At 38.4% G+C, this 26,851-nt stretch overlaps 1 protein-coding gene across 2 annotated transcripts; it reads right to left on the reverse strand.

The window, feature by feature from the left end:
- Positions 1 to 9,172: 9,172 nt before the first annotated feature.
- Positions 9,173 to 19,390, reverse strand: LOC110691178. 2 transcript variants are annotated; one of them, XM_021868099.1, is made up of 4 exons: positions 18,871 to 19,390; positions 13,598 to 13,735; positions 13,210 to 13,411; positions 9,173 to 10,854 (listed from the first exon to the last, which is right to left on the reverse strand). In XM_021868099.1, exons 2-4 carry the CDS (start codon positions 13,685 to 13,687, stop codon positions 10,565 to 10,567), a joined length of 582 nt encoding a protein of 193 aa, XP_021723791.1. In that variant the 5' UTR covers positions 13,688 to 13,735; positions 18,871 to 19,390; the 3' UTR covers positions 9,173 to 10,564. The 2 variants fall into 2 exon arrangements, with proteins under 2 accessions (XP_021723791.1, XP_021723792.1); XM_021868100.1 differs by lacking the exon at positions 18,871 to 19,390 and having other exon boundaries at positions 13,598 to 13,779.
- Positions 19,391 to 26,851: the final 7,461 nt, after the last annotated feature.

The following is a 26,851-nucleotide window of genomic DNA, read 5'->3' on the forward strand; positions in this document are numbered from 1 at the left end:
GTAATTTGTTCCCCTCGAACTATAGCTTTCACCCTTTGGTGCAACAACGATGGGATCGCCTCTAGCTCATGAAGCCAAGGACGACCTAACAGCATATTGAAAGAAGCCTTAATGTCCACCACCTGAAATTTGGTGCTACGCTCAATGGCTCCAGTAGTTATATTTAGCAAGATAGTACCCACGGCTTGATGGCGAGTATTATCGTATGCACGAATCCCTTGAGTAGAGGGGATAAATTCTTCATCTTTTATGCCCAACTTCTTTGCGGTGCGGAGTGGGCATACATTGATTACGGAGCCATTATCAACCAGGCTCATAGGAACATTCATCTGCCTACACACCACAATGAGTTGTAAGTCCTTGTTATGTTGGTTCCCTTCCGGGGGCAGATCCTTGTTAGAGAAGGAAATCAGAATATTGGTACTTGGCAATTCAGTAGTGAGAAAGCTAACCAGTCCTTAAGGAGTCATATCATTATCAACTCCTATTTTCACCAGAGCATTCATCACAGCCTTTTGATGCTCGTGAGAGGTGGCCAAAAGCTTACATACATTCATTTCCACCTTAGTGTTTTGTAATTGTTTGCTCACATCGTTGTTAACCAAGTCGATGGGATCAACTATTGGTTGTGATTGCGGTGGAGGTGGAGGTGGACTATTCTATTGCAACCCTCCATTCCTGGTGAGAACCTTGACCTCAACGTCTCCCCAAACATCTTCACTAGTGCCAAGAGATGAACAACCTATATCTTTGAGATAGACATCTTTGCCGTCACTATCCCAAATTCCATTCACTTCTTCACAGTTTGAAACAAATACAATTTCCGGTAGAGGTTCATTCATAGGTTGAATGAGTATTGACGGATTAAAGGAGACTTCATCTCTCATGATAGCCAAAGCATCAGAAAGGGAACCTGTTTAAATATTGAGCTTCTTTCTCCCTGGAGGGAAAGGAAGTTGATTAGCATCAATCAGGTCTTAAATTGCATCCTTCAACCTCCAACACTTTTCACTAATATGACCTTTGCCTTGATGAAACTTGCAATGAGTATTGGGGTCATAGCTAGCAATTCTGTTCTCTGGTCGAGGTTTTGGAAAGGGTCTAATTGGCATAATCAGTCTTTGACTATGCAAGCGATCAAAAGCAGCATCGTAGCTCATTTCCAAAGGCGTGTAAACCCTCCTTTGCCTTTGGAATATTTGAGTGGGAGCGTTAAGAGCTAACACATCATTGACATTGACGTTGTTGGTAGCATTATTGGGCTTGGAAGACGAAGAAGAAGGAGTGTCGCTCTTCTTGTTTTTCCAAGTGTTATTATTGTCGTTACTACCAACAGCCTTCATCAGTTCATCTTCTATATTGATCCCAATATCGTACATAGCTTCAACTGTATTCAAAGGCAGAAAATTCAAGTGCTGCTTGTACTTATGAGTCAGATTTACAATAAATAGGCGAACCATTTCTTTCTCCTTGAGAGGATTAACAAAGAGTGCAGTTGTTTCTCTCCACCTGCTTAGATAAGTAGTGAAGCCTTCATTCTCCTTCTGTTTAAGAATGGAGAGTTCACGTTCAAAAGTCTTGGCTTGGATGTTACACTTGTAACGGTTCGTGAAGCTTTCAGTAAAATCCTCCCAAGCCGCAACATGTTTGAATTCTAGAGAGTAGAACCACTTCTGACAGGCATGATCCAAGGAAAGAGGGAACACAGTAGGGAAGAGTGTCACATCTAATCCCTCAAGAGCCATGGTCCCAGAAAAAGCCTTCAAGTGGAACAGCAGATTATCAGTAGGCTTGAACTTGGGAATGTCAGAAGTGGAAAAAATTTCGGGAAGCTTGTCCCTTATGGACGAAGAGGAGACAGGCTCCTCCACATAGGTAAACTCTTCAGAGATCTTACTCATCTGTTCTTTAATCTTGTCCATTTCCGCGGCAGTGACATTGTTTTGATTGTCTTGCTTGACCCTGGTGGTGAGTGTTTGCATCATGTTAGACAACATCTCAATGGTCCTGTTAATGTTCTCAATATCCTCCTTAGTAGCCATTGTTTTAAAGTAGACTGGCGACGGACTTTGTGGAGATGATTGTGATGGTTTCCTTGTACGCCTCTTTGGTATAAGAGGTTGTTGAGGTATTAACTCGATTCGTAACAATCTACCCCTGCTTCTTGACCAAGTGTTGTGACATCGAAGCAAACACACCTTTAATGACTAGACTTAACCTTGACCAATCTGGAGAAGAAAAAAAAACAAAAAATTTTTTCGAAATTTTCTTTATTTTCTACAAAAATATGTATGGTAGGATACCATCCGACTTACTCCGAAAAAAAAACAAAACAAAAAACGACATTAGACCATCCTAATGTACAGTCATAAAATGCTGCACGACTAAAGGAAAATTGTGTGAACTTGACATGACGTGTGAGTGATTAAGTGAGGTTATGGACTCGTGTTATGACCGTACAGCTAGATATGACAACAAACCAGACATATGAACCACATAAGCACGCACAAAGACCAAAAAACACTGAATGGACAAACCTCCTGGGCATCATGTCACGGTGCTTACTATCGTGTCACGGCATTGCACACCGTGGCGCGACATATCTGTCGTGACACGGTGCACAATTCAAGGCCTAAATTTGCGTAATTTCAAGGTTTTAATAAATTTTAAGTCCGTACTAATTACTATGCGGAAATAAAAACCCTCGGTCATAGGTTAAACAAAATGAGTAAGTCGGATGGTATCCTACCATACATATTCACGATGATGTAAAAAATAGTTCGCAAGCTAAGGTCAAGATCTATATTCAACTATTGGTCAAGCTTTGGTATTCAAAAGGGTTCCATGGTTAAGAGTTTGAACGCGTTAGCAAGGCAGCCTCCCTTGAGGGTGTATACCAACGGGCGGCTCCGCGAGTTCGTGATAATATCGAATTCGACTCCATGGTTTGGGTGGATTTAATGACTCGGATGAACCCTTATTTCCATGAGCGTTTTAAGGTTGATAGAGCTTAAATCCCTCGGGGCTAAGACGTATGTAGAACACACACGTTTTTTTCAGAAAAACCGAAGGAAGTTAACTATAAGAAGAGAAAATAAGCCACTAGATTGATTTAAGGAGTGTCGTGACATGGAAGAGTGTACCGTGTCACGGAGTTGCACACCGTGTGATGGTTTACGGCGCCGTGACACGACAGTATCAGTCGTGGCGCGACAGTCAAAAAATCTGACTGGTGCCCTGTTTTCCTTCGTTCGCAATCAAGTTATTCAATTTTTCCTACGGGACAGACCTAAATGCGATGTTAAAAAGTCTATGCTTATGCAAAAATGCCAAATTAATCATTGGAATATTTTTCAACAATCTTTCCAGTCTCATCCACTCATCTTAATTAAATACCGATCACTCAAATCGATAAATAACAGGAATATTTTTCAACAATCTTTCAAGTCTCATCCACTCATCTTAATTAAATACCGATCACTCAAATCGATAAATAACCAAGAATCCTCCCAGTGGAGTCGCCAAATTGTAGGCATCGTTCGAAGTGCACCTACGTTAAAGCATCTGTGAATATGCTTGGCACTCATAGGAAGTGGGAATTGACATAATACGATTAGGGACAAGGAAAGTAGGGAGCCACCAACAAGTTTTTAAGAAACTTGTAAACCGTTCACAGATCATTAAAGGCAACCACAATTAAGGGACAACGATAGAAAAAAACAATTGACCTTTGAAGATTACACCCCATTCATAATACATGAGATTACTAACTCAATATGGTTCGGAACCACGAAAGTAGGATCGGGGATGATGGTACGAAGTGAGTCACGGAGTCACATTCGCCCGTATTGGCCTCTACTTGATTCTTATTGTGAAAAGTGATTCCTGGGATCTTAAAGGCATACAAACAAAGATTCAATTCACTCCAATCTATTATTAGGCTAAATTGGTGGAATATTAATGGAACATATAATTCCAAAATAATGTGACCACTTGATTAAACAACAAGATTAAAAAAGAACCTAAATTGGTTGTCCAAATTATCTTATTAGGCGTGATTTTCAATTATATATTCCCTTTAAACATGAAATATAGTGATAAAAAAATAAAATAAAATAAGCATTAATATTGGAAGCAATTTAACAATAAATCCAACAATATAAAATCGTTAGAAATATAATAGAAATAAAAGGAACATAATTCATACTTTGATTTTGTTTGCTTGTAACTATAAAATAATAAACGACTTAGTAACATCAAGGAAAAATAATAAAACAATAATTAAATTAAATAGAGTTGATTTGGGGCCAAATCCTCAAACAGTTCTACCTTTCACGCCTTGTCGTAAAGATAGAACCTCGAATAAAGTATGGACTCCTTGGAGTGCTTGAAGAGGGAATTTTGAAAGAAGAAGTGTAGGCTAGTGTTTAGGCTCGAGTATAGAAGAGAGAGAAAGAGAGTTAATTAATACCCCGTACATCAGAAATGAGGGGGTAATTATAGGGAAAATGAGTAGAGGGAACACACGAAACCCTAAAAAGATAATAATAAAAAAAACCCAAAAAAAAAACACCGCGACACGGTGACATGCACCATCAGACGGGGGAAAATCCCGTGACATGGGGGAAAACTAAGTGACGTTAGAAATAATTAGGTTACAGGAGATAAAACGCGTGAAGGGTTTATGCAGAAAGGACACGAAGCTGCCCCGTAGCAAAGCACTGGTACCATGTCACGAGAATGCACACCGTGGCTCGGCATTGAACCCCGTGACGCGGTGCTTTTTGCCGTGACGCAGGAAACTCTGTGTCCATTTTTCCGTCTAAATACATTTTTGCCCTAATTTCGTTCAGCCTTTTTAAGTGTTGATTGATAATTTAGGGCCATTTCTGATTTATTATTTATTAATTGCACCGAAATAATAAAATAAAAAGGTTTGGGCCAAAATAATAAATAACATAAACAAAATAAAAAAGTTTGGGCCAAAATGAAAAATAAACTATGCTTTAACTAAACATCAAGACTGATCCATGGACTATTAAAAACTGAATTTAATTAAATACGATTTATTAAGCACTCTCGGGATTAAATACTAAATCAGACCAATGATGGCGGTGAAAGATTTTTCGTCATCGGGTTTGGTTTGGGGGAGACATTTTTAGGTGTCTATAGGCACCATAGACCAAAAAGAATGTGGTTTCTCCTGTAGAACTTTTTGTTGTTGTTCGTATGGACCATAAAACATTTACCAACTCATCTACACACAAGTCGCTCTACTTTCTCAAACTTACGCTTGATACCATTGGAAATCAATTTGTTATAGGACTCAACTTGGCCATTGGCTCGACCGAGGCAAAACAATGAGTGATGCTCTGATCCCCTAACCATTCTTTGAGTTGGCGCATTTCGAAATGGGGTCCATTATCGAACACCATAAACTACGGCACTCCATAGCGAGTGATTATATTCTTCCATATGAAGGTTGATACGTCCGTCCACTTTATCCCTTGGATGACCTCAGCTTCGACCCACATTGTGTAGTAGTCGATCACTACTAATACATATTGCCTTTGACCATATGATGGCGTATACGGACCCAAGATGTTCATGCCCCATTTTGCAAAGGGGAGAGGACTTCTTATGGTCGATAAAATATTAGTCGGGCGATGAATTAGGGTTGCAAACTTCTGGCATTTATCACACATCTTCACCATTTTCATGGCATCTGCATTTTAGCTTGGCCAGTAGTACCCTAGGTTGGTGGCCTTTTCGGCCAAGGCTCGTCCTCCAATATGCGAACCACAATGCCCCTGGTGGAGGTCGTCAAGCACATCATGCCCCTTTTCCGGGGTAATACACTTCAGATAAGGCTTAACAAAATCTTTCTTGAATAACTCCTCGTTCTTCATCTCAAACTAGGCCACTCTGTTTTTCATCACCTAGCTCTCTTTTGGATCGACCGGGAGCAATCCGCCCCTTAGTTAGGAAATAATTCTGTCCATCCAAGTTGAGCTTCTATTAATCATTTGTACTAGCTCGGCTTCAATACCCCTCTTTTCCTTTACTTCCCAAAACACTGATCTGGGAGTATCACATGATGCCGAGGTTGCTAATTTGGAGAGGGCGTCAACTTGATGATTAGACGAACGGGGAACTTGTTGCAGGGTGAAGTGCTCTAGGCCCTCGGCCTCTTCTTTAACCATATTCAAATACTTCATCATGGCCGGCTTCCTAGCCTCAAAGTCACCATTCACTTGGCTGACTATCAGCTGGGAATCCGATCTCACATCAATCTTTGTTGCTCCTGCCGCCTTACTCATTCTAAGGCCAGCCAGGAGTGCTGCATACTCGGCCTCGTTATTGGAGGCTTGAAATTGAAATCTCAGCGCATACTCGAACTTATCTCCCTCGGGAGATTGACAAATGATTCCATCACCACATCTGGTCGCTGTTGCGCTTCCGTCCACATAGAACTTCTATATCTGATCCATACCGGCTGTAAATCCGGCCTAGTCATTTCTGCCAGAAAGTTGGCAAAGGCTTGCCCCTTGATCGCTTTTCTAGGTTCGAATGTGATATCAAAACCCCTAAGCTCCAAGGCGCACTTAAGCATTTGGCCACTAGCTTCCAAAGTTGCAAATGGCTTCTTCAACGGCTGATCTGTATAGACCATAATTAAGTGGGCTAGAAAATACGGTCGTAGCTTCTTTGATGCCATGAACAACTCAAGGCCAAACATCTCTATGGGTGGGTAACTAAGCTCGGCACTATGCAGTACGTAGCTGATGAAATAGACTGGGATCTGATTACAGTCCCTTTCAACAAGGAGGACGACACTTAAGGAGTGGTCTAAAATGGCAAGATACATGTATAGCTTTTCATCCTTGAGTGGACTAACGAGCCTAATCGTAGATACTAGTAGTTGCATAATTTTGATAAAGTCTAAGAAGACGGAGTTTCTTGGAAGACGAAGCCATTAAATGCAAAATAAGACCTTTTGAAGACTTAAAGAATTCAAGGGGTCATGCTAGTTTCCAATATGCATCAAACTATTATGCTTTACATATTTATGTTTATGCTTTTCATATGAATGATATGGTAGATGCATGTTTAGGTTTTCATTATGTTGTGATGATTAATTAAGTTCACTTAAATCAACCAACAGAGAAATCCTAGGTCCCTAATAATATTGAGTAAAACTTGTCTTTCCAAAGCACCACTTACCAACCGAACGAGGGTGATGGTGGGCTACGCCAAAGCGAGGTACCATCACTACTCCAAGGAATGTAAGGCACGCGGGTGTGCATGTTGGTTTTGGTTGAACTCATCGGTATGAGTGAGGAGTCCTCACATACTGTGGCAAAAGAGATAAATCGTCAAGATGCATTAGATGCGACAATTATCTAACTAAGAGTGGCTTGGAGCCAATAGCAAAGAGTTGCTTACCTTAGAAGATTGAGTGTTAATACAAGCCAAAGTATGATTAACCACTCATTGTTTCTTTGGATCTTGGAAACACCTTATTTTCGCCAAATATAATTTTTATGCGTGAATAAGACATTTAATGAGATTGAAGTTTGCATGAATGCTTTTAAATTTCAAACTTATTATGTTCTTGATAAATGGTTATACTTTGCACTTATATTTGTAGTATTCTAAATCAAATTATATTGTTTTCATGATTGATAAAGGAAATCTTTGAGAATGGTTCTCAAAAAAAGGAAAAGCATTTCTAAAATACAGTTCTCTTAAATGAATTTAATAACAAAATCTGAATGGACGGTTGGACATCATGTATTCGAAATACTAGGTAGTTTTGATAAAACATGAAGTATTGAGTTGCAAACTCAAATTGTCAACCAACATATCTTTTCGCTTCATACATAAATGAGGGGACTCATTGATGTAGTAATTCAAGCATGAATTAAAGGAAAAGATGGAACTTTGTTTTACGGCGCACTAGGTGCTTGATTATGCCTAACAAAGTATAAAAGTCAAGGCACTTAAAGAAATTGTTCTTAAAGTAAGGTCATGAGATATTGTATGATAAGAAATATAGGAAACGCGGAACGATAAAAAGGAATAAAATTATTCTTATTGAGCTAAAAGTAACACGACCTTCGTAATTTTTACAAAAAAATAAAAAAAAAATTATAAATATTTTATCTATATAAATTAATTACTCTATATATTGCATTGTTTTATAAATATTGTAATGTTTGAACCTTAACACTATGTACATCGCTTTTTGTAACCACAAATTGTGATTTATACGTAAGGAAAAATATAGTCGTTTGTTTATTTTTTAGATTCGTACTAATACAAAAGGAACGGAGGATGTATGTAAATAAAATATATAACCGACAAGTAAAATACATTATTCTTTATTTCCTACGCTGTAAAGTTTAAAAAATTTTGCACCCCCATTTCAAAATTTCTAGATCTGCCACTGCTGCCAAGTGTATTATCCTGTATGCGAACCATGATTAGGCACTATTTTGTGCTGAATTGATTCACTTGAGCACTGGTTCAAGCCAAATAAGGATTGCAATTTGACTAGTGTGCATTTTTCCCCTTGATAGGTTATACTAGCTGCAAATGCATACTAACACCAATGATTTTATCCTCAACCTTCCTGCAGCGCCCATTGGCAACTTATTTGTTGTATTTAGCCTAATCTTATATTCCTATCATGAAAAATACTAGTTGCTTTCGCCATTGCATTTGTTCATTAGGCTATCTGCGACAACTTATAATTAATACAGCACCATTAAGCTGTAAGGTATTTTTGTTTGTTACAAATATTGTTTACATGATATACAGATCGTGCCTTACTTCCTAAAAATCCTCCTTAAAAGACTCCGTTTCGCAAACGTTTACAAGCGATACAAGGTGTATAGGGTAGTTCCTACTAAAATATCTCCCGCTCTCAGCCCCTGTAGGGGATGGTGCACCTCGAGTACCATTTTGAGCCCGTTGAGTTAGTCACAGGCTCCCGGCTGCCAGCTCGACCAGGATAAGTCGGCTCCAGGCTCCCGGCTGCCAGTCCGACCAGGGTGAGTCGGTCACAGGCTCCTGGCTGCCAACTCAATCAGGGTGAGTCGGCACCAGGCTCATGACTGCCAGCTAACCAGGGTGAGTCGATCATAGGCTCCCAACTACCAGCCCCACCAGAATAAGTCGGCCACGGGCTGACCACTGAAATAAGGGTTATCATACACTATAAATACCCCCACATATGCCACATAAAGGGGGTTGATCAATATCTCTCCCTCTCTCTCTAAGTATATTAAGCTTTATACTCTCCTAAAAGGCAAACACTTAGTTATCCATCGGAGGGGGGTTCCTCAAAACCACCCCCGAGGGCAGTTTACGTTCTCTCTCTAGTAGGTCTTCCAGTGGTGCTGACGGAGTTTCCGCAGTCCAGCTCGAGACCCCAACAGGCAGCCTGAGACTCCAGCCGTGCAGTTAATGGTTAGGATATTCCCATCGGAGTACACCCAAAACAATTGGCGCTAGAAGGATTGGGGAACCAACCTGACCTTGAAGCATTAGTCGGCTAAGTTTTAGGGACAAGCAAGTGAGAGAGTTAAGGATAAGCTTACTTCTCCCCCAACCGAGGTGGTGGTCGAAAATAGATCGTAAATTCCAACCTCATTTTCACCTGATCTAGCACAAAAGTATTAGTACAAAGCCTAAAAGAGTAGATCTAAAAAGATTAAAGAGCTAAATCTGGGCGTATCTATTTCCTCCATGTCAACAACGATCAATTCTAACATTAAGCGGTCCCATAATCTCCCACCAACTCCAAATCCGCAAAAGCAGGCAAAGTTCTTCTTTTTCGAACATTATATTCTAATGTCCTTCATTGAAGTGCATATTTGAGCACTAAGCTTGCTGCATTTTATGCAAATTATGGGAAAAGGGAAGTAAGCAACTATAATATTATATCAAGTGGGTTTAAATCTGCTACTTGGTGATATTATGTGATGTTTAACTCATTTTAAAGTTGTGATTGCCATGTTAAACTATGATTGATATTGATTTCCAATCCGATAGTTTGCATTCTAATTTATAATCAAGACTTGTAGAGAGTATTTAGTTACTGGGTGGAGAAAAGCATTCATTTTTTTGTAGTTTCATTTTTTTATTTTAAAATCTTGACTCAAAAATTGGCCGAAAAACTGGTCGAAATAGTGGTAGGGGTGGTATTCACTTTCACAACTCCATTAGGGGGCAAACCCAAGTAGCATCAGTACTGCCCGTACCAGAAGCAGTAATGCTGGTGTTTAAGGAGCACATATATACAGATTTGCAAACCAGTACTCTCCTGTTCTATTCAGCAAATGGCATGACAATTAAGGAGCACATATATACAGATTTGCAAACCAATACAAGTTTTAACTTGCAGCAAGGTCACTCAAATGGAGTTGCTTGGCAGCACATGTTAAGGAGCACATGATTGCATTCTTAGTGATGCCGCAATTGTTTGGCAGCAGAAGCTGGTCATGTTATGGGCGAAATAATAGGCAGTAATTGTTATGAGAAGCGTTGAGCGTCATCATCAAATACTCTTGGCATCTGTCAAATTCCAGTAATCATCTAAAATAAGATGTATTACATCATCCGAGAAGCCTCCGATATGCCTTTTCTTATAGGGGAAGCTTGATAGTTCAAGCGCTGATGATAGCTTGAACTTCCATTCGTATAGGCACCATCGGCCCTTCACCAATCTACCAATGAGCTGCGGTGTAAAGCCTAGCCTTGTAGTCAGCTGACTAGTCAAGGTGCTGGCTTTGTCTTCTCGCCAGTCGGATCCAGCGTGCGAGACACAATGACACCTCAGGTACTGCCCTAAGAAAGTTAAGAAAATATCATGAAATTAGTATAAAGTCACAAATAAGTTAAAGAAATCATAAGGTACTGTCATAAACTTGTATTTTCTGCTTGATTTGAAAGAGAATGCCTTGCAGCTAACGCCTCACCAACATCAACATCATACTCTTCCCACCTTTTCCAATGTGGTCTCTAACCACACCCCCCAGACCCGCGGAAGCGTTGCTAAAGAAAGCCACATCAGAATTAATTTTGCACACCCCCAAAGGAGGGGCTTCCCAAGTCTGAGCAGCCTTGAGATACGAGCTCAGGCGTGTTAAACTAATCTCATTTGCCTTCTCATATTCGCCAACCAGATTTACAGCACGTTGAATCACCACATTAGTCAGAATACTCTTTTTTTCAAAGCACCAAGCATTCCTCTTAAGCCAAACACCCCCATAGAAGAGACCAAAAAATGTCCCACCACTCACTTTTTTTTATTATCTTTTAGAATATTTGGGCAGTAGGTTTTAAAGGATAAACAAGCCACATTATTAATTGCTAAACGGAGGGGAGAATTGTACCAAATAGCCTTGGCAGAAGAACAAGAGAAAAGAGAATGCATCAATGTTTCTTATTCTTCACCACAAAAAGGACACATCAGAATCGCAAATACCCCGCTTCTTGAGGTTACTACGAACAGGTAAACTACCATGGAGAGCTCGCCAACCAAAGTTCTTGACCTTGGGGGGACATGTGCCTTCCAGAGATACTTCCATATGTCTGTACAGACCATATGTCTGTACAGAGGGAAGAAGAGGACGATGTGGCAGCAGATTTGCCAGCCTTCAGCAGAGCAAAATAGGCACTCCTGACTGAGCATTCTCCAATTTTGGTCAGATGCCAAACCCAAGGATCTTCCCCCAAAGGGATCTTTTTAATCTCAGTTCTTTACCATTCCACAAAAAAGTTGTTCAGCATAGTGTCATTCCATCCTCCTTCATCCAAAAGCTATTTGACAAGTAAGGGCATTGACATCATATTGAGGCCTCAGCAAGTTCATGAAATTGGGAAAATTAGGAACCCACGGGTCTCTCCAAATGTCAATAGAGCCTCTACTCCCCACCAACTTCCGAGCTCCCATCTTAACCACATCTCTCGCAGACAAGATCGATCTCCACGTGTAGCTTGCATTTGGTGACACCTTGGCTGTCATAAGGTCTGAATTCAGGAAATATTTCTGTTTTAAGGTCCTCACCATCAAGGATTTTGCGTGTTTGTATTCAGGTATTTTTGGTAGTTGATTTAGGCTTAAGAAGCATTATTAATTAATCAACTAAGGAATAATCTAAAACCCTTACTTAGAACGAGGCTAAAGAATAAGTTACTCTGATCATCAATGATGAGAAAGGAAGGAACTCATCCTTCCTTGAGCAGAATAGCCTTGGCAGCAGGGCAATCCCTAAGGAGGTGTAACAGTGTTTCATCAGCATCTATGTAACATCTCTTACACCTTGGATCATTTATCAGGTGTCTGAGCTTCTTATTGGCATTGCATAGAACTTTATCATGAAAAATCTGCCACAAGAAAGCTCTAATCCTTTGTTGAACTGGTGTTTTCCAAGCTAGATTCCACTCAGGGTCTTTAGTTACCATATCATCATCCTTAATTAACTGCATTGCAGGTTTGACAGAAAAACCACCTGACTTGGCACCCTTCCAGTAACAAACATCACCCATGTTAGGGTCTTGGACTACTTGTGAGCAGCAATTCATTTCAGAGCATCTGTTGTGAGCAGCAATTCATTTCAGAACAATTGCTCCTTCGATGTCAGTTGGAATTATACCAACAGCAAGCTCCCTAAGAGGCCTATCAGTTGCCCAAACGTGATCCCCAAAAAGAGTGGAACCTCCATCCATTTCCAATGGCTACTGCCGACCCCTTCCTCAACCAATTCACATTATCAGTTATTCCACCCCACACATTAGACATGTTTGAAGTTGGAACAAACATGTCGATGTCACATCGACCTCTGCAATATTTGTGTCTGAGCACTCTAGACCATAGAGAAGCAGGTTCATTTAAAACTCTCCACCCAAGTTTTGTAAGAAACGCTAAGTTAGATTGTCTAGCCGAACGAATGCCTAGCCCCTCTTTCTCTCTAGGCAGTTGTAGTGTATCCCATGAGAGCAAGTGAATTTTACTTTTCTCCTCATCTCCGCCCCAAATAAATCTTCTCGTTTTTCAATCAATATTATCACACACTGACCGAGGAATTTTTGCAGAAATGAAGTCTTTACTTCCGATTAATTTTAACAATAATAACATAGATTTTAAATAACACAACACCTTTAATAAAATTAAAATAAGAATTTAGATAGAGAATTTACCAATTTCATCCATTTTGTTTTTAATGTCGACGAACTCATGGATTTTGCAGGCATTATGGAAGTAGAAATATTGATCATATATTGGATTCTTTATGCCATGACGATCCCAACGCTCCTTTCTCCATTCAGAAACTGATGAATCTGTAAACGATGCCCATCTGAGGCTCAATTCATTGTATAACTCTGGATCTTCAGGAGGAATCTGCAAAATATATTTAAGAAATTTCATAGAGCTTCGACTTATGAGAAACTTGCCCTTAAACATGCCCTTTTTCATGATTTTGACACAAAATTTGAATTAGCACCTATAATTCACCTAAGAAACTTTGTAATAATTTAAGGTTATCGACTTCATAAAAAAGAAAACTCACAAGTTTTAGATTCATACCTCGCCATCATATGGTAGCTGAAGGTCAGTTGACGGTTCGGGGTGAAGGGCAAGCCAATGAATGTAGTAGTTCTTCAAATTAATGCTCATGGAACAATCACGATCAATACCATATAATCGCTCAAACGTTTTAGCAAACTGCAATTTTTTTTAGAAGAAATTCAAGGAACATCATTCACTGATAGAACAAGTGTACTTGATATAAAAATTACTAAGCATATATAGCATTGATATATATATATATATATATATATATATATATATATATATATATAAGCTAGTTTAACACAAATAAAAAATTCCTAACTTCATAGGGTGTAAGTTGTATTGCAAAATGATGAGGCTGAGAGAGGAAATAATACAACGCTTAGCCTTCGTACAAGTGCAGGAACCGCAATGCATAGCATACATTTCATGGACCTCTTCACTGCGACCTTGTATACTTCCACAAGCCCCTGCAATGCCAGGGTTGCCCTAGGCCACCTCGTTAGTATGTAACTCAACCCACCCGACTCTAAGACATGCCCAACAAATGAAAGCTTGTTTCTTCTTCCAACTAGCTTCATGTTGCACCATATCCTCTCCGTCCATAGCTCTTAACACTTCACTAACTCAATCTTTGGCAGCTCCTTACCATCCAATAAACTTGCTCATAATGCTAAAACAACATTACATGTGGTCTAAGCCACAAGATTCTAATTAAGGGTGCTAAATCTTTGAGCCAAGCTCAAACAGGTTTAAGCTCAACTTGAGATCAATACGGTTTTGAGTAGAATTAGAGATTAGTATATATGTTTCTGTTTTATTAGGGGTAGATGTATGGTTGAGTAGTTTAATTAGAGTTCTTTATTTTTGGCACTGTTCCAACTGTTTTATTTTGACTTTTGTTCCATTAGATTGATAGGACTCAGTGTATATATAGAATGCAAGGTCATTATGTAGGGTTAGGACCTTGAAGAAACGATCTTACGCCTCCATACTCCATTTGATCTTTTTCCTGGAATCAAATTCTGATAGATACAGAATTTGAGAATGTTTATTTTGATGATTTGAATTCTAAAGAGCCAAAATCAGGTGTGATATGTTTTGATCCGAAATCAAACACTTTTTTTTCTTATTTAATACTCAGAAATTTCGCCTATTTTTAATCCTCTCTGGTAAAGATCCATATGCTGACCCTTATTATCTTGGGAGCTTAGATAGCTTTGACACACCTCTAGGTGTGATTATTTTCAATGGAAAAAAAACAACTGGTGGAGAAGCGTCAAGATGGCCCTCGGATCGAAGAATAACTTTATCAGATTATAATAAGTGGGTGAGGAATGATTATATGGTTAGATGTTGGTTGTCTACTACTGTAACAACCACTATAGTTGAACAAATGCTCTTAGTCAACTCTGCTAAATAATTTTGGGATGAGTTGAGTGAAATGTATGGTCAGTCCACATGTTGAAGAAAGAATTAAGTGACTAAGAACATTACAATTTAACTGTGTCTGAGTATATGGGGAAACTGAAAGAATACTGGGATAAAATAGGAAACATAGAAGGATTTCCTGTATGCAATTTTAGTGCTATGGGAAAGTGTACGTGTGATGTAGTGAGGAAGATGGTTGAGAGAGAAGAGAAAAATAGAGTAATTGAATTTTTCATGGGGTTGAATGCAGGATATGATGTTCAAAAACAGAATATCATAGGAATGTACCCTTTACCCACTCTGAACAAGGCTTATCAATTAGTCTTGCAAGTGGAAAAACAGAAAGAAATATCTGGTTTGATGGAGTCTGGAATGGAAGCAAGTGCATGCATTACTTGCAGGAAAGCAACACATGAGTTATCCTCATCAAAGAAGCAATTTTGGAAGCAATGGATATCAAAAGAGAGAGAGTAAGGAGGAGAAGAGTAGGAAGAAATGTGAACATTGCAAGTTCACAAGACATACTATAGATGAATGCTTAATGGTACACAAAGCTCAAATCTAAGGGAGTGAAGAGTGGGAAATATGTAGGAAACGTGAATGCTACTATTGAAAATGGAGCCCTAGATAACCGACTGGAGATTGAGAGTTCTGATGATAACCATAGCAAAGGTGTTAAACCTGATGCAGAGAGTAAGTGAAGTAGTGCAGGAGGTCCTAAGAGCAATGAGTCAGAAGCATCAACCTGGAAGCAGCTCGGGAATCAAGAACACGTGCAATTTTGCAGGTATAACATCCAACTTAAATGCATGTTCTTACTATGACATGCATGATCAGAATTCTTGGATAATTGATTTAGGAGCTTCTGACCATGTGGCCAGTAGCAAAGATTTTTTTGTTGAACTTAGAAATTTGAGAAAAGAAGTGACTATTGGGATGCCTGATGGGAATGCAAGAACAATGAAACAAATTAGAACAATTGTTTTGAGTCCTGAGATAAAGCTTAAAAATGTCTTATACATGCAAGAGCTTAAGCATAATCTTCTTTCAGTAAGCAAATTAGTAAGAAATGGAAACGTAAAGGTGTTGTTTACTGATGGTGGATGTTTGTTTCAGGACCCTTCTAGAGGATGAATCCTTGGATATGGGAAGGAGAAAGGAGGATTATATAAACTGATGATAGTTGGAGATTCGGAGAGGTTAGAGAAGCTGAATGATGAAAATAAAGTTCTAGATGGAGATGTATGCACTAGAAAAGTTTTGAATTGTAAATTCAAGAACAATTTAGAATTAATCCATGAAAGATTAGGCCATACTTCTCTGTCTAAGATGAGACACTTAACCTTTTGTGACTGTAAGAGTTTAAATGAGTATTTTTGTGATACTTCTTCTTTAGCAAAGCATCATAAATTGCCTTTTACTCCTAGTGCTTCTATTGCAAATGAAATTTTTGATGTGGTCCATGTAGATCTATGGGGCCTTATAGAACTCAAGCAATTACAGGGGCTTCTTATTTTCTCACAATCTTAGATGATAACTCTAGAACAACTTGGACATACATGTTGTCCAATAAAGAGCAAGTGAAAGGAGTTTTGAGAGATTTTCTAGCATATGTAGAGAGAATCAGTTCAAAACTAAAGTGAAAGTGATAAGAAGTGATAATGGGACAGAGATGTTTCAGAGTGAATGTAATGAGATATTTAAGATGAATGGGATTTGTCAATCAAAGGAGCGTAGTAGGGGTGACGCAACAAAATGGGAGAGTGGAAAGAAAACATAGACATTTGATCTAGACAACTAGGGCAATCAAAATACATGCAAGGATACCAAACAATCTCTAGGGCGAGTGTGTTTTGGCTGCCACACATTATTAATTTATTACCATCTTCTGTCTTAGGATGGAAAACTCTATACCAAAAGTTAATGAAGAAAGCTCCAAGTTATGAACATTTGAGAGTTGTAAGATGTCTTTGCTATGCTCCAAATGTTCTTAGAAAAGGAGACAAATTTGCACCTAAAGGTGTAAAATGTATATTTTTAGGTTATCCTGCAGAAGGCGTACAACATTCTTGAACTAGATTCATGAAGAATATTTTTGGCAAGAGATGTGTTCTTTAAGGAAAATATTTTCCTTTTCAAGCAATCTGCAAAAGAGCTTGCTAAATTGGCCAACAATATGATAGTTCTTCTTGAACTTTCATTTGATGATGAGAATGATACACCAATTCCCGAATTTGGTGATTCACGTCGTGAAGAGAGATTAAATGCGGAAATTAAAGAAATAGAACACACCAATCAAGAACAATAACTTGAGCAAGAAATGACAGAGAATGTACAAGGGGACTTTCAAGATACTGCAATACCAGACGAACAAGCAGAACCAATTTTGAGACCATCCAAAAGCAGTAGAGTTTCTTTGAAATTCAAAGAATATGAGAATGAATATCTGAAGAATAAGAAAAGACAGCAGAATGATGGTGAAGGAAATGCAAATTTGATGTTTGCAGATTTGGATAATCTGAACTACTATATTTTAGATTAATAAGTTTCATTGAATAATGTTATGAGAGTGAAAGAGTCATGCAGTTACAAGGAAACAGCTACAGATGCAGAATGGGTAAATGCTATGGAAGAAGAATTTGAGGCAATAAAAAAAAATGAGACCTGACTTAACCATCTCAGTTCAGCAATTAAGTCAGTATGTTAGTTGTCCTAGAAAACCTCACTTAAATGTTGTTTTACATGTGGTCCGATATCTCAAAGGGACAACAGATTTAGGATTGTTCTATCCTAGACAAAACGAATACATTTTACTTGGTTACAGTGATGCATATTCGGGGAGTTGCGCTCATTGTGGCAGGTCTTTTACAGGGTTCTATGTATTTTTGGGAACTTCCTTAATCTCTTGGAAGACCAAGAAACAAAATGTTGTATCTAAGTCATCATGTGAGGCTGAGCTTCGAAGCACGTCCCAAACTACTACTGAATTGGCATGGGTTACAGGGATCTTTGAAGATCTAAATATTGATGTTCCTCGGCTTATCACTTTGTTTTGTGATAACAAATCTGCACAATATATCGCAGAGAATCAAGCTTATCATGAAAGAACAAAGCATCTCAAACTTGATTGCTACTGTATTAGAGAGAATATAGATGCGGGTTCATCTCCACTTCTTATGTGAAGTCCACCCTTCCTGCTGACATTCTTACAAAATCATTACATTCTCAGCAGAATGATTTTCTTAGTGCCAAGTGAGGACTTGTGACTTTATCCCAAGTCCAACTTAAAGGGGGGTGTAGAATTAGAGATAAGTATATATGTTTATATTTTATTAGGGGTAGATGTATGGTTGAGTTGTTTAATTAGAGTTCTTTATTTTTGGTACTGTTCCAACTGTTTTCTTTTATCTTTTGTTCCGTTAGGTTGATAGGAGTCAGTGTATATATAGAATTCAAGCTCATTATGTAGGGTTAGGACCTTGAAGAAACGATCTTACGCCTCCATACTCCATTTGATCTTTCTCTTGGAATCAAATTTTGATAAAAACAGAATTTGAGAATGTTTATCTTGATGATTTGAATGTTGATTTTCACATTTTGCTCAAAGCTTAAACTTAGTTTTGAATTATGGTCATAATTTGGAATAAAACAACTATATAATTAAAAATATTGGCCCAAAAGTAAGTATTAAAATACTACTATTTATCATACTAATGTTGTAGGTCGTAAGGATACTTAAGCTGCTTGCAGTATAAGATTATATGCTCACAAAAAATACATTGTAAAGGCATCACCATCAAGATCTACTATTGCGATTATTATGAGACAAATTGAATTAACAAAATTATGTAACTTACCCCAATGGTAATGTGAAACTCTAACTGCTGTAACGGCTGGATGGAAATTTTGATTCCAGGTATCCTGCTCTGAGCCGACTAAAGAGACGAACTAATCCTGGTCCCTTGCAGCTGACGACCAAGTTGAGCCCATTTGCTTCCCAAACCTCCTCCTTGCGATGAACTTCCAACCTGAATCAAGAAAATGAAGAACATGTTAGAACAAAATTTAGCAAGAGGGACCGGATATTTCTTCTAGGCACATATCATAGCCGCTTTCCTAATAGTTTATTATCGATCATCTACAAAGCAACAGGGTTAACACGATATAACTATTGGGATACAAAGAAGAGACAATTGATTTTGGTTGTTTATCAAAATCAATCTACAAGAAGTTTATGAACAAGTGTTTGTAAACCCAATTAAGAGAAAATACTATAGATAAATTCTCTCAAAATAAGCAAGTTATATGATAATCTCTTTTTCTCATCCATCATGTATGTCATATAAACTCCTATTTATAGAATTTATATGAAGAGTAGTTAATATCCAACGGACATGTACTTTCACAAAGCACACCGGGCAATGCTGCCCTACCGGGCGTGAGCAACATCTCAATGAAATTGAGATAATTAACTATCTTACTCGTGCTCTCCCCACAGCAGCCAGGGTGAAGCACAAATTAGTCAATTTTGCCTTGTATTGTCACTTTAATACAAATTAGTCAATTTGCTTAAGTTGGTGAAGCGGCCAAACTTCTTACTCATGTAGATAGACTTTCAATATAAACATGCTCTTGCAATATGAGCAACCTCTCAAAAGTCTATTAAGAAATAAATTTCAACCTCTTTACATTGCAATACTAAGCACTAACCTTGGGATATATTAATAAATATAGTGCTTCAAATCACCAAGTAAAGTTGGATCCTCATTGAATTCAAGATCTAGCGTTGTACTAGACGTTGAATTCAGTTTTCTTCACCGGTAATTAATTTAGGGCTTAAATCTTCATCCCATCAGAACTTTATACAAAATCAGGGGCGGTTCTAGGCCGGAGTGGGCCCCAAAATTCAGATATATCTAATTAAGTTGGATATAATATCATAAGATTATAGTTGGAGTAGTGGTTAGAACACTTATGCTTTGTGTATGAGATCCAGTTTCAAGCCTTATTTTACACTTAACTATTAAAACATCTTCTTTTCAACATTTTTAATTTACTTTTTATTAGTATTTTCAATTATTCAATTAACCCACAAATATTTCATCTTCCAAAATAATTTTGCCCATATTATTCATAATTTCAACAGTTAAATCTAGTAATTGGAAAGAATTTCATCACAAACCTCTTTGGAATCGACAATGGATATGGATACGCCTACGGAGTACGGTATGTGTTACATATGTTTTTTTTCCTGTTAAATATGTTAATGTTTGATAATATTATGCTTTTTAATTTTTTTGTTAAATTTTAGCAATTATTATGTATAAATTATTGATAAGTTTTTATTTTCATTTTTTTATATTGATTACAACGGTTGATGAATGGTTTTGATGGAGTATTGGATTATACACAGCAATTAGCGATCTCGGATCTGTCGAATTCAATCGTTGGCTTGTTACAAGCTTTTTACCGATGATATTTTTCCTCTCTATCAAATATTTTGTGTAATTGTATTTAATATGTTTCGAAAGTATCCATCTGGGCATAAAAACGCAATAAAAAAAAAGAAGGAAGATCAATTCATTCAATCAGAAAAAGGTGCTTTAGATAAGTTTTTTTGTAATAGTGCTACAGTCAAATGATAATCCTATTAATTCTGAGTTAAAAGAAAAAAATGATAATGTTGGTGGTGATAATGTTAATGTTGACAATGATAATGTAGATGTGATTAATGACAATGTGGAAGAAAATTCAGACCATAATATTCACAATGTTGAAGAAAATGATTTTGTTTCTCGTGACATATATGATCCAAGGATATGGGAAGCTCTTGATCAGATATCGATTGATATTTTGGCTCTCAATGGCCCTAAAAGAGACTTAACCATAGTGAAAGGCCCTACAGACAAAGTATCTAGGAGATTTACTTCAAATTTATATACTAGGTATTTGCTTAATGGTGAAACTTGTGATAGAGATTGGCTTGTTTTTTTAAAGATATTGACAAAGTATTTTGTTTTTGTTGTAAAATCTTCAAAAAGGGTATCGGGAAAGGCAAGTTGGTAAATGAAGGATATAATGATTGGTCACATGTTAGTCATAGACTTAAAGAACATGAAACAAGTGTTGATCACGTTTTGAACATGGGTGCTTGGTGTGAACTAACAAATAGATTGAAAAATAATGAGACAATAGACAAAGTTGCCTAAGACCAATTTCAAAAAGAAAAGGAGTAGTAGAAAATTGTCATTATTAGAATTATTATTGTGAAGTTCCTTGGTAAAAATAACCTTGCATTTCCTTGGAAACACGAAAGGTTATATCAAAATAGCAATGAAAATTTTTTAGGTTTGATTGAAATGTGCTGAATTTGATCCTGTGATTATTGAGCATGTTCATCGTATTGAGAATGGGATTATTAATCATCATTATCGTAGCCATGACATTCAGAATGAATTTATACTCTTATTTGCTTCTAAAATCAATAATGCTATCATGAAGAAAATAAAAGAAGCAAAATATTTTTCTTTGATGTTGGATTGTACACCTGATGCTAGTCATCAAGAAAAAATGACTTTAATTTTAAGGTGTGTTGACAAATGTTCAAATTCTTATAAAGTGAATAAAATTTTTATTGAGTTCTTACAAGTCAATGATACTACTGGTCTATGACTGTTTAAAGTGTTAGAAAATGTGTTAATATCTCATGATCTTGACATAGATAATATTAGGGGACAAGGATATGATAATGGTTCTAACATAAAAGGTAAACATCAAGGTGTGCAAAAGAGACTATTGGATTTGAATCCTAGAGCTTTTTATTCTCCATGTGGTTGTCATAGTCTTAATTTAGTTTTGTGTGACTATAGGCGTCGCTTGAAGTGCGCTTACGTTAAAGCATGTTGTGAATATGCTTGGCACTCGTAGGAAGTGGGAATTGACATTACGATTAGGGACAACGATTAGGGACAAATAAAGTAGGGAGCCGCCAACAAGTTTTTAAGGAACTTGTAAACCGTTCACGGATCATAAAAGGCAACCACGAATAAAGGGACAACGAAGGCAACAACGATTGACCCGTGAAGGTTACACCCCATTAGGAATGGCAACGGATCGAATTCGGGTCGGATGTGGCTAAGTCAGAATCCGATCCATTTAGTAAACGGACCCTGGACTCGGATCCGAATCCAAGTCCGAATCCGATCCGACTCGTAATTTTCGGATCCGAATTCGGTCCGTTTTTTCGGACCTTCGAAATGATCCGAATATTTTTTTATTTTTTACTTTTTGTAATGTCATATACCTATAATTGCTTGCATTGTCATACTAATTAAAGTATAAACATAACATATTTCAATTATAAGTTACATAACAAAATTTTGCTACAAAACAAGCAAATAATTGTCCCAAGTTATAGAGCATATGCTTAAACTCTTGGATTCGGACTCGGATCGGACTCCGTCGGACTTTGTGTAGAGTCCAATTCCGATCCACCTCCTATTCGGATTCAGATCTAATTTATCGGATTCGGATTCGGACTAATTTTAAACGGATTCGAATTGGATTTTTTCCTTCGGATCGGATCGGATTCGAATCGAACTCGGTTTAAATTGCCATCCCTACACCCCATTCATAATCCATGAGATTACTAACTCCATATGGGTCGGAACCACGAAAGGAGGATCGGGGATGATGGTATGAAGTGAGTCATGGAGTCACATTCGCCCGTATTGGCCTCTACTCGATTCTTATATTGTAAAGAATTCCTGTGATCTCAAAGGCATACAAACAATAATTCAATTCGCTCCAAACTATTATTAAGCTAATTAAATTGGTGGAATATTAATGCACACATAATTCTAAAATATTGGTGATCACTTCAATTAACAATAAGATTAAAAGGATCCTAAACCGGTTGTCCAAATTATCTTATTAGGCGTGGTTTTCAATTACATATTCCCTTTAAACATGCAATATGGTGATTAATAAATATAATAGAACAAAATTAATAATAAAACCAATTAATCACAATTCCAACAACATAAAATTGCTAGAAAAATAATATAAATAAAAGGAGCATCAATCTTACTTTGATTCTGTTTGTTTGCAACTATAAAATAATAAACGAGTTAGTAACTTCAAGGAAATAATAAAACAATAACTAAATTAAATAAAATAAAATAAATTTGATTTTGGGGCCAAACCCTCAAACAGTTCTACCTTTCAGGCCTTGGTTTAAGGACAGATCCTCGAATAAAAGGGTAGGCTAGTGTTTAGGCTAAAGCATAGAAGAGAGAAAATAAAATAATAGAATTACTCGGTGCCCCGTATATCAGAAATGAGGGGGTATTTATAAGAAAAATGTGCTGAGGGAGCACACGAAACCCTAAAATGATAAAAACCCTAAAAAAGTATCCCGTGACACGATCAGACTGTACCGTCAGACGATACACTTTCTCGTGACATGGTACAGTTTTGGAGTGACGCGGGAAATTTTCAGAAAACGGGATGAAAAACACGTTAAGGGTTTACGCGGAAAGGACACGGAACGACCCGTGTCACGGTAGACCTCCCGTGTCACGGGAAGTCCCACCGTCAGACGGGAAGGATTCCCGTGACACGGTGGCAGTCTGCCGTGGCACGGGAACTTCAAGTCCATTTTTCCGTCTAAATTCATTTTTAACCCTAATTTATTTCGGCTTTTTAAGTGCCAATTGATAATTTCGGGCTTTTTCTGGCTTTTATTATTCGGGCTAAAATAAGAAAATAATTAAATAAAGAGGTTTGGGCCAAAAAAAGGTTTGGACTTAAAATAAATTGGGCTGAAATTCAAACTATGCTTTTACCAAACATCAAGACTAATCCATGGACCGTTCAAAAGTATGATTTGAATAAAATACGATTTTTTACGCACTTTCGGGATTAAATACTAAACCCGACCAATAGTGGCGGTGAATGGTCATTTATCATCGGGTTTGGTTTTGGGGAGACATTTTTTGGTGTCTATAAAAGCCCCCACTTTGACTGAGTTTGTAGAAACGTCAGTTTCGAAAACGATAGTCAAAGTAGCCGATAGGGACGGAGAATGATTTAAGACGTTTGGCGATCCTAAACCATTCTGCATACGTCGATACCTGCAAAAAAATGTTAATTCCACAGATAAAAGAGTAACGGGATAGAATACATATCTGGTACCAGTGTATCGGTGACAAACGAATTTGGCAGCTTCCTAAGCTTGAAGGAATCCACCGAGTGACATTTGTTGAAACGCTTTCCATGCTTGAGGAAAGCCGACTGAAGAATTTGGTAGTTTTCTAAGCCTGAAGAAAGCTACCGGATAATGCTTTCCATGCCTGAGGAAAGTCGACAAAAGAACTTGGTGTCTTTCTATGCCTGAAGAAATCCACCGATAATGCCTTCCATGCCTGAGGAAAGCCGACAAAGGAATTTCGTGGTTTTCTATACTTGAAGAAAATCCACCGATAACGCTTTCCATGGCTGAGGAAAGCCGACTTGGCGGTTTTCTATACTTGAAGAAAAATCCACCGATAACGCTTTCCAAGCCTGAGGAAAGCCAACTTGGCGGTTTTCTATACTTGAAGAAAAATCCACCGATAACGCTTTCCAAGCCTGAGGAAAGTCGACTTGGCGGTTTTCTATACTTGAAGAAAAATCCACCGATAACTCTTTCCATGCTTGAGGAAAGCCGACTTGGCGGTTTTCTATACTTGAAGAAAAATCCACCGATAACGCCTTCCAAGCCTGAGGAAAGCCGACTATTGCTGAAATTGGTAAGTGTATGATGGTTCGATTATCCCCGAACGTTGGCCGCATATGATTCACAATTTTAAGCCGATTATCTTACCATATTAAATGCTTAAAATGCCGAAAAATAGACTTTGACGCTTGCAAGGGGTAAAATGGTAATTTTAGTTCCCTTTAAGTATATTTAGAATTTTCCGCGTAATTCTAGCAAAAACTAACTGCTCAATAATCTCGAAAAATCAGTCAAACTAGTCAAAAACACCAGGAATATTCGCTGACAATGTGCAGATCCTGCCGTGCCACGTCAAACCCTCGCCGTGACACGGGAATAACTCCCGTCTGACGGGACAAAATCCCGTGTCACGAGAACAGTTTCCCTTTTTTTTTTTGCTTTTTGAATCATTCAACGCGTGGATTTTTAAGCTTTTGACCCGCAAATTCCAGCGTGCCACGTGGAATTGTACCGTTACACAATAACGGTCACCGTGGCACGGGGAACGGGGTCCGTTGCACGGTTACTTTTTGATTTAAAATCACATTTTTGCTTCACATCTTCGCCATTTCACATCTCCTCTATATTTCTCCATTTTGACTTCTTGCTTTACGCACACACCACGCCGCGCCACGTTTAAGAAAAACCGACGGCCGTCGAAGCTTACCATGACACGGTAATCGGAAACGCGTGACACGGCGATTGTGCAGATCTTTTTTCCTTTTTTTATTTTTTTTATTTTTGCTGCGGTTTTTTGCTGCTGTTGTTCGCTGCTTCTGTCGATGTCTTCCGCCGGAGCTGTCGTCGAGATCTCCAGAGCTCCGTCGAGTTTTGAGCGTACCGTGACACGGGACAGCTTTGCCGTGTCACGGATTGTGCTGACCGTGTCGCGGCGGTCCGCTGGTGGCCGGAGTTTTTTTCGAGCTTTTGGAGTTTGAATTTTCGCCGATTTTGCTGTAATTTCTTGCCATCTTTCTCATTTTCGACCCTCTACAAGCATCCATGTAAGTCTCCTTTGATTTTTGTCTTGAATTTGCCTCACATAAGTAATTTCTTGAAAAAACCCTTAAAAATCAATTTGGAGATTTTGCATATGTACTATATTGTCAAGGAGAACATAGTATCATGCGGCTAGGAATACTGTAATATTAGTTTGTCATGGAGAAACTAAATACCATAATTTTGCCAATTTTTAGCCTGGAAGTAAAAATTTAGCGTATAATTCAATAAATAACTAAATATCTTAGGAAATGATGCTAAGTATTTAGATTTTTATAATAGCATGCCTAGGCGACGAGATTGCGATCTTTCTACCCTCGGCCGGCGTCGGGCTTTTCGGAAGGACACTCCCACCATTCCTGAGGGTATGGACGACGATGTTTTAGAGTCCAAGCCTCGGGCATCCGCGAGTAGAGGTAGGTGGGTTCCACCTCCGTAGACTCCAGACCAGTTGGTTTTTTACCGTGAAAACCATGTCTCTCATCGCTCACTCTCCCGCATAGTCGATGGCAAGCTTCGCCACCACGGTTCTGGAGCCGGCGATTTGATCCCTCGACTTCACCAGATCATTACGAGGGATCCTGCTACGAGCGCCCTATGGGAATCGGGTGGTTTAGTAGATTTCTATACGGCGGTTGTAGGGTTTCGCAGCCCCCGGGGTTGCGGTGCGACGGTCGTTCGCGCATTGTTGGAGTATTTTTGGGATACTACCAACACTTTTCATTTTTCTTGGGGGGAGATGACGGTGACCCCCCTAGACTTCAGTATGATCAGCGGGTTGCGCTTCACCGACCGGGCTAATCTTTCTTGGGAATCGGCTGAGACAGCTAATTTGTTGGGTCCGATCGTTCAGTACATCAGGTCCCGACCAGTGTCTCGAGGTGGTCCTAGGAGCGGACGATTGGAGCTGGCTTCAGGTTTAGCTCGTCGCTTTGACATGGAAGATACGACGGCTGAGCAGCGAGTGCGGATTTTCATCCTGATCCTGATTTCTATTACCCTTTCTCTCGATAGGAGTTCACGTGTACTCCTTTGCTACCTCCCCGCTCTGGTCAGGATCCATGAGATAGGATCCTATAGCT

The sequence above is a fragment of the Chenopodium quinoa genome, unplaced genomic scaffold, assembly GCF_001683475.1.
Source record: "Chenopodium quinoa cultivar QQ74 unplaced genomic scaffold, ASM168347v1, whole genome shotgun sequence".
In the NCBI taxonomy this organism is placed as follows: domain Eukaryota; kingdom Viridiplantae; phylum Streptophyta; class Magnoliopsida; order Caryophyllales; family Amaranthaceae; genus Chenopodium; species Chenopodium quinoa.

Excerpts from the sequence above, each read along its gene's own strand:
- LOC110691178 (XM_021868099.1), bottom strand. The coding sequence starts at position 13,687 with ATGAGCATTAATTTGAAGAACTACTACATTCATTGGCTTGCCCTTCAC. Across the intron at positions 13,412-13,597 it reads AGCTACCATATGATGGCGAG|ATTCCTCCTGAAGATCCAGA; the intron begins GTATGAATCTAA and ends TATATTTTGCAG. Across the intron at positions 10,855-13,209 it reads AAACAAAATGGATGAAATTG|GGCAGTACCTGAGGTGTCAT; the intron begins GTAAATTCTCTA and ends TAACTTTCTTAG.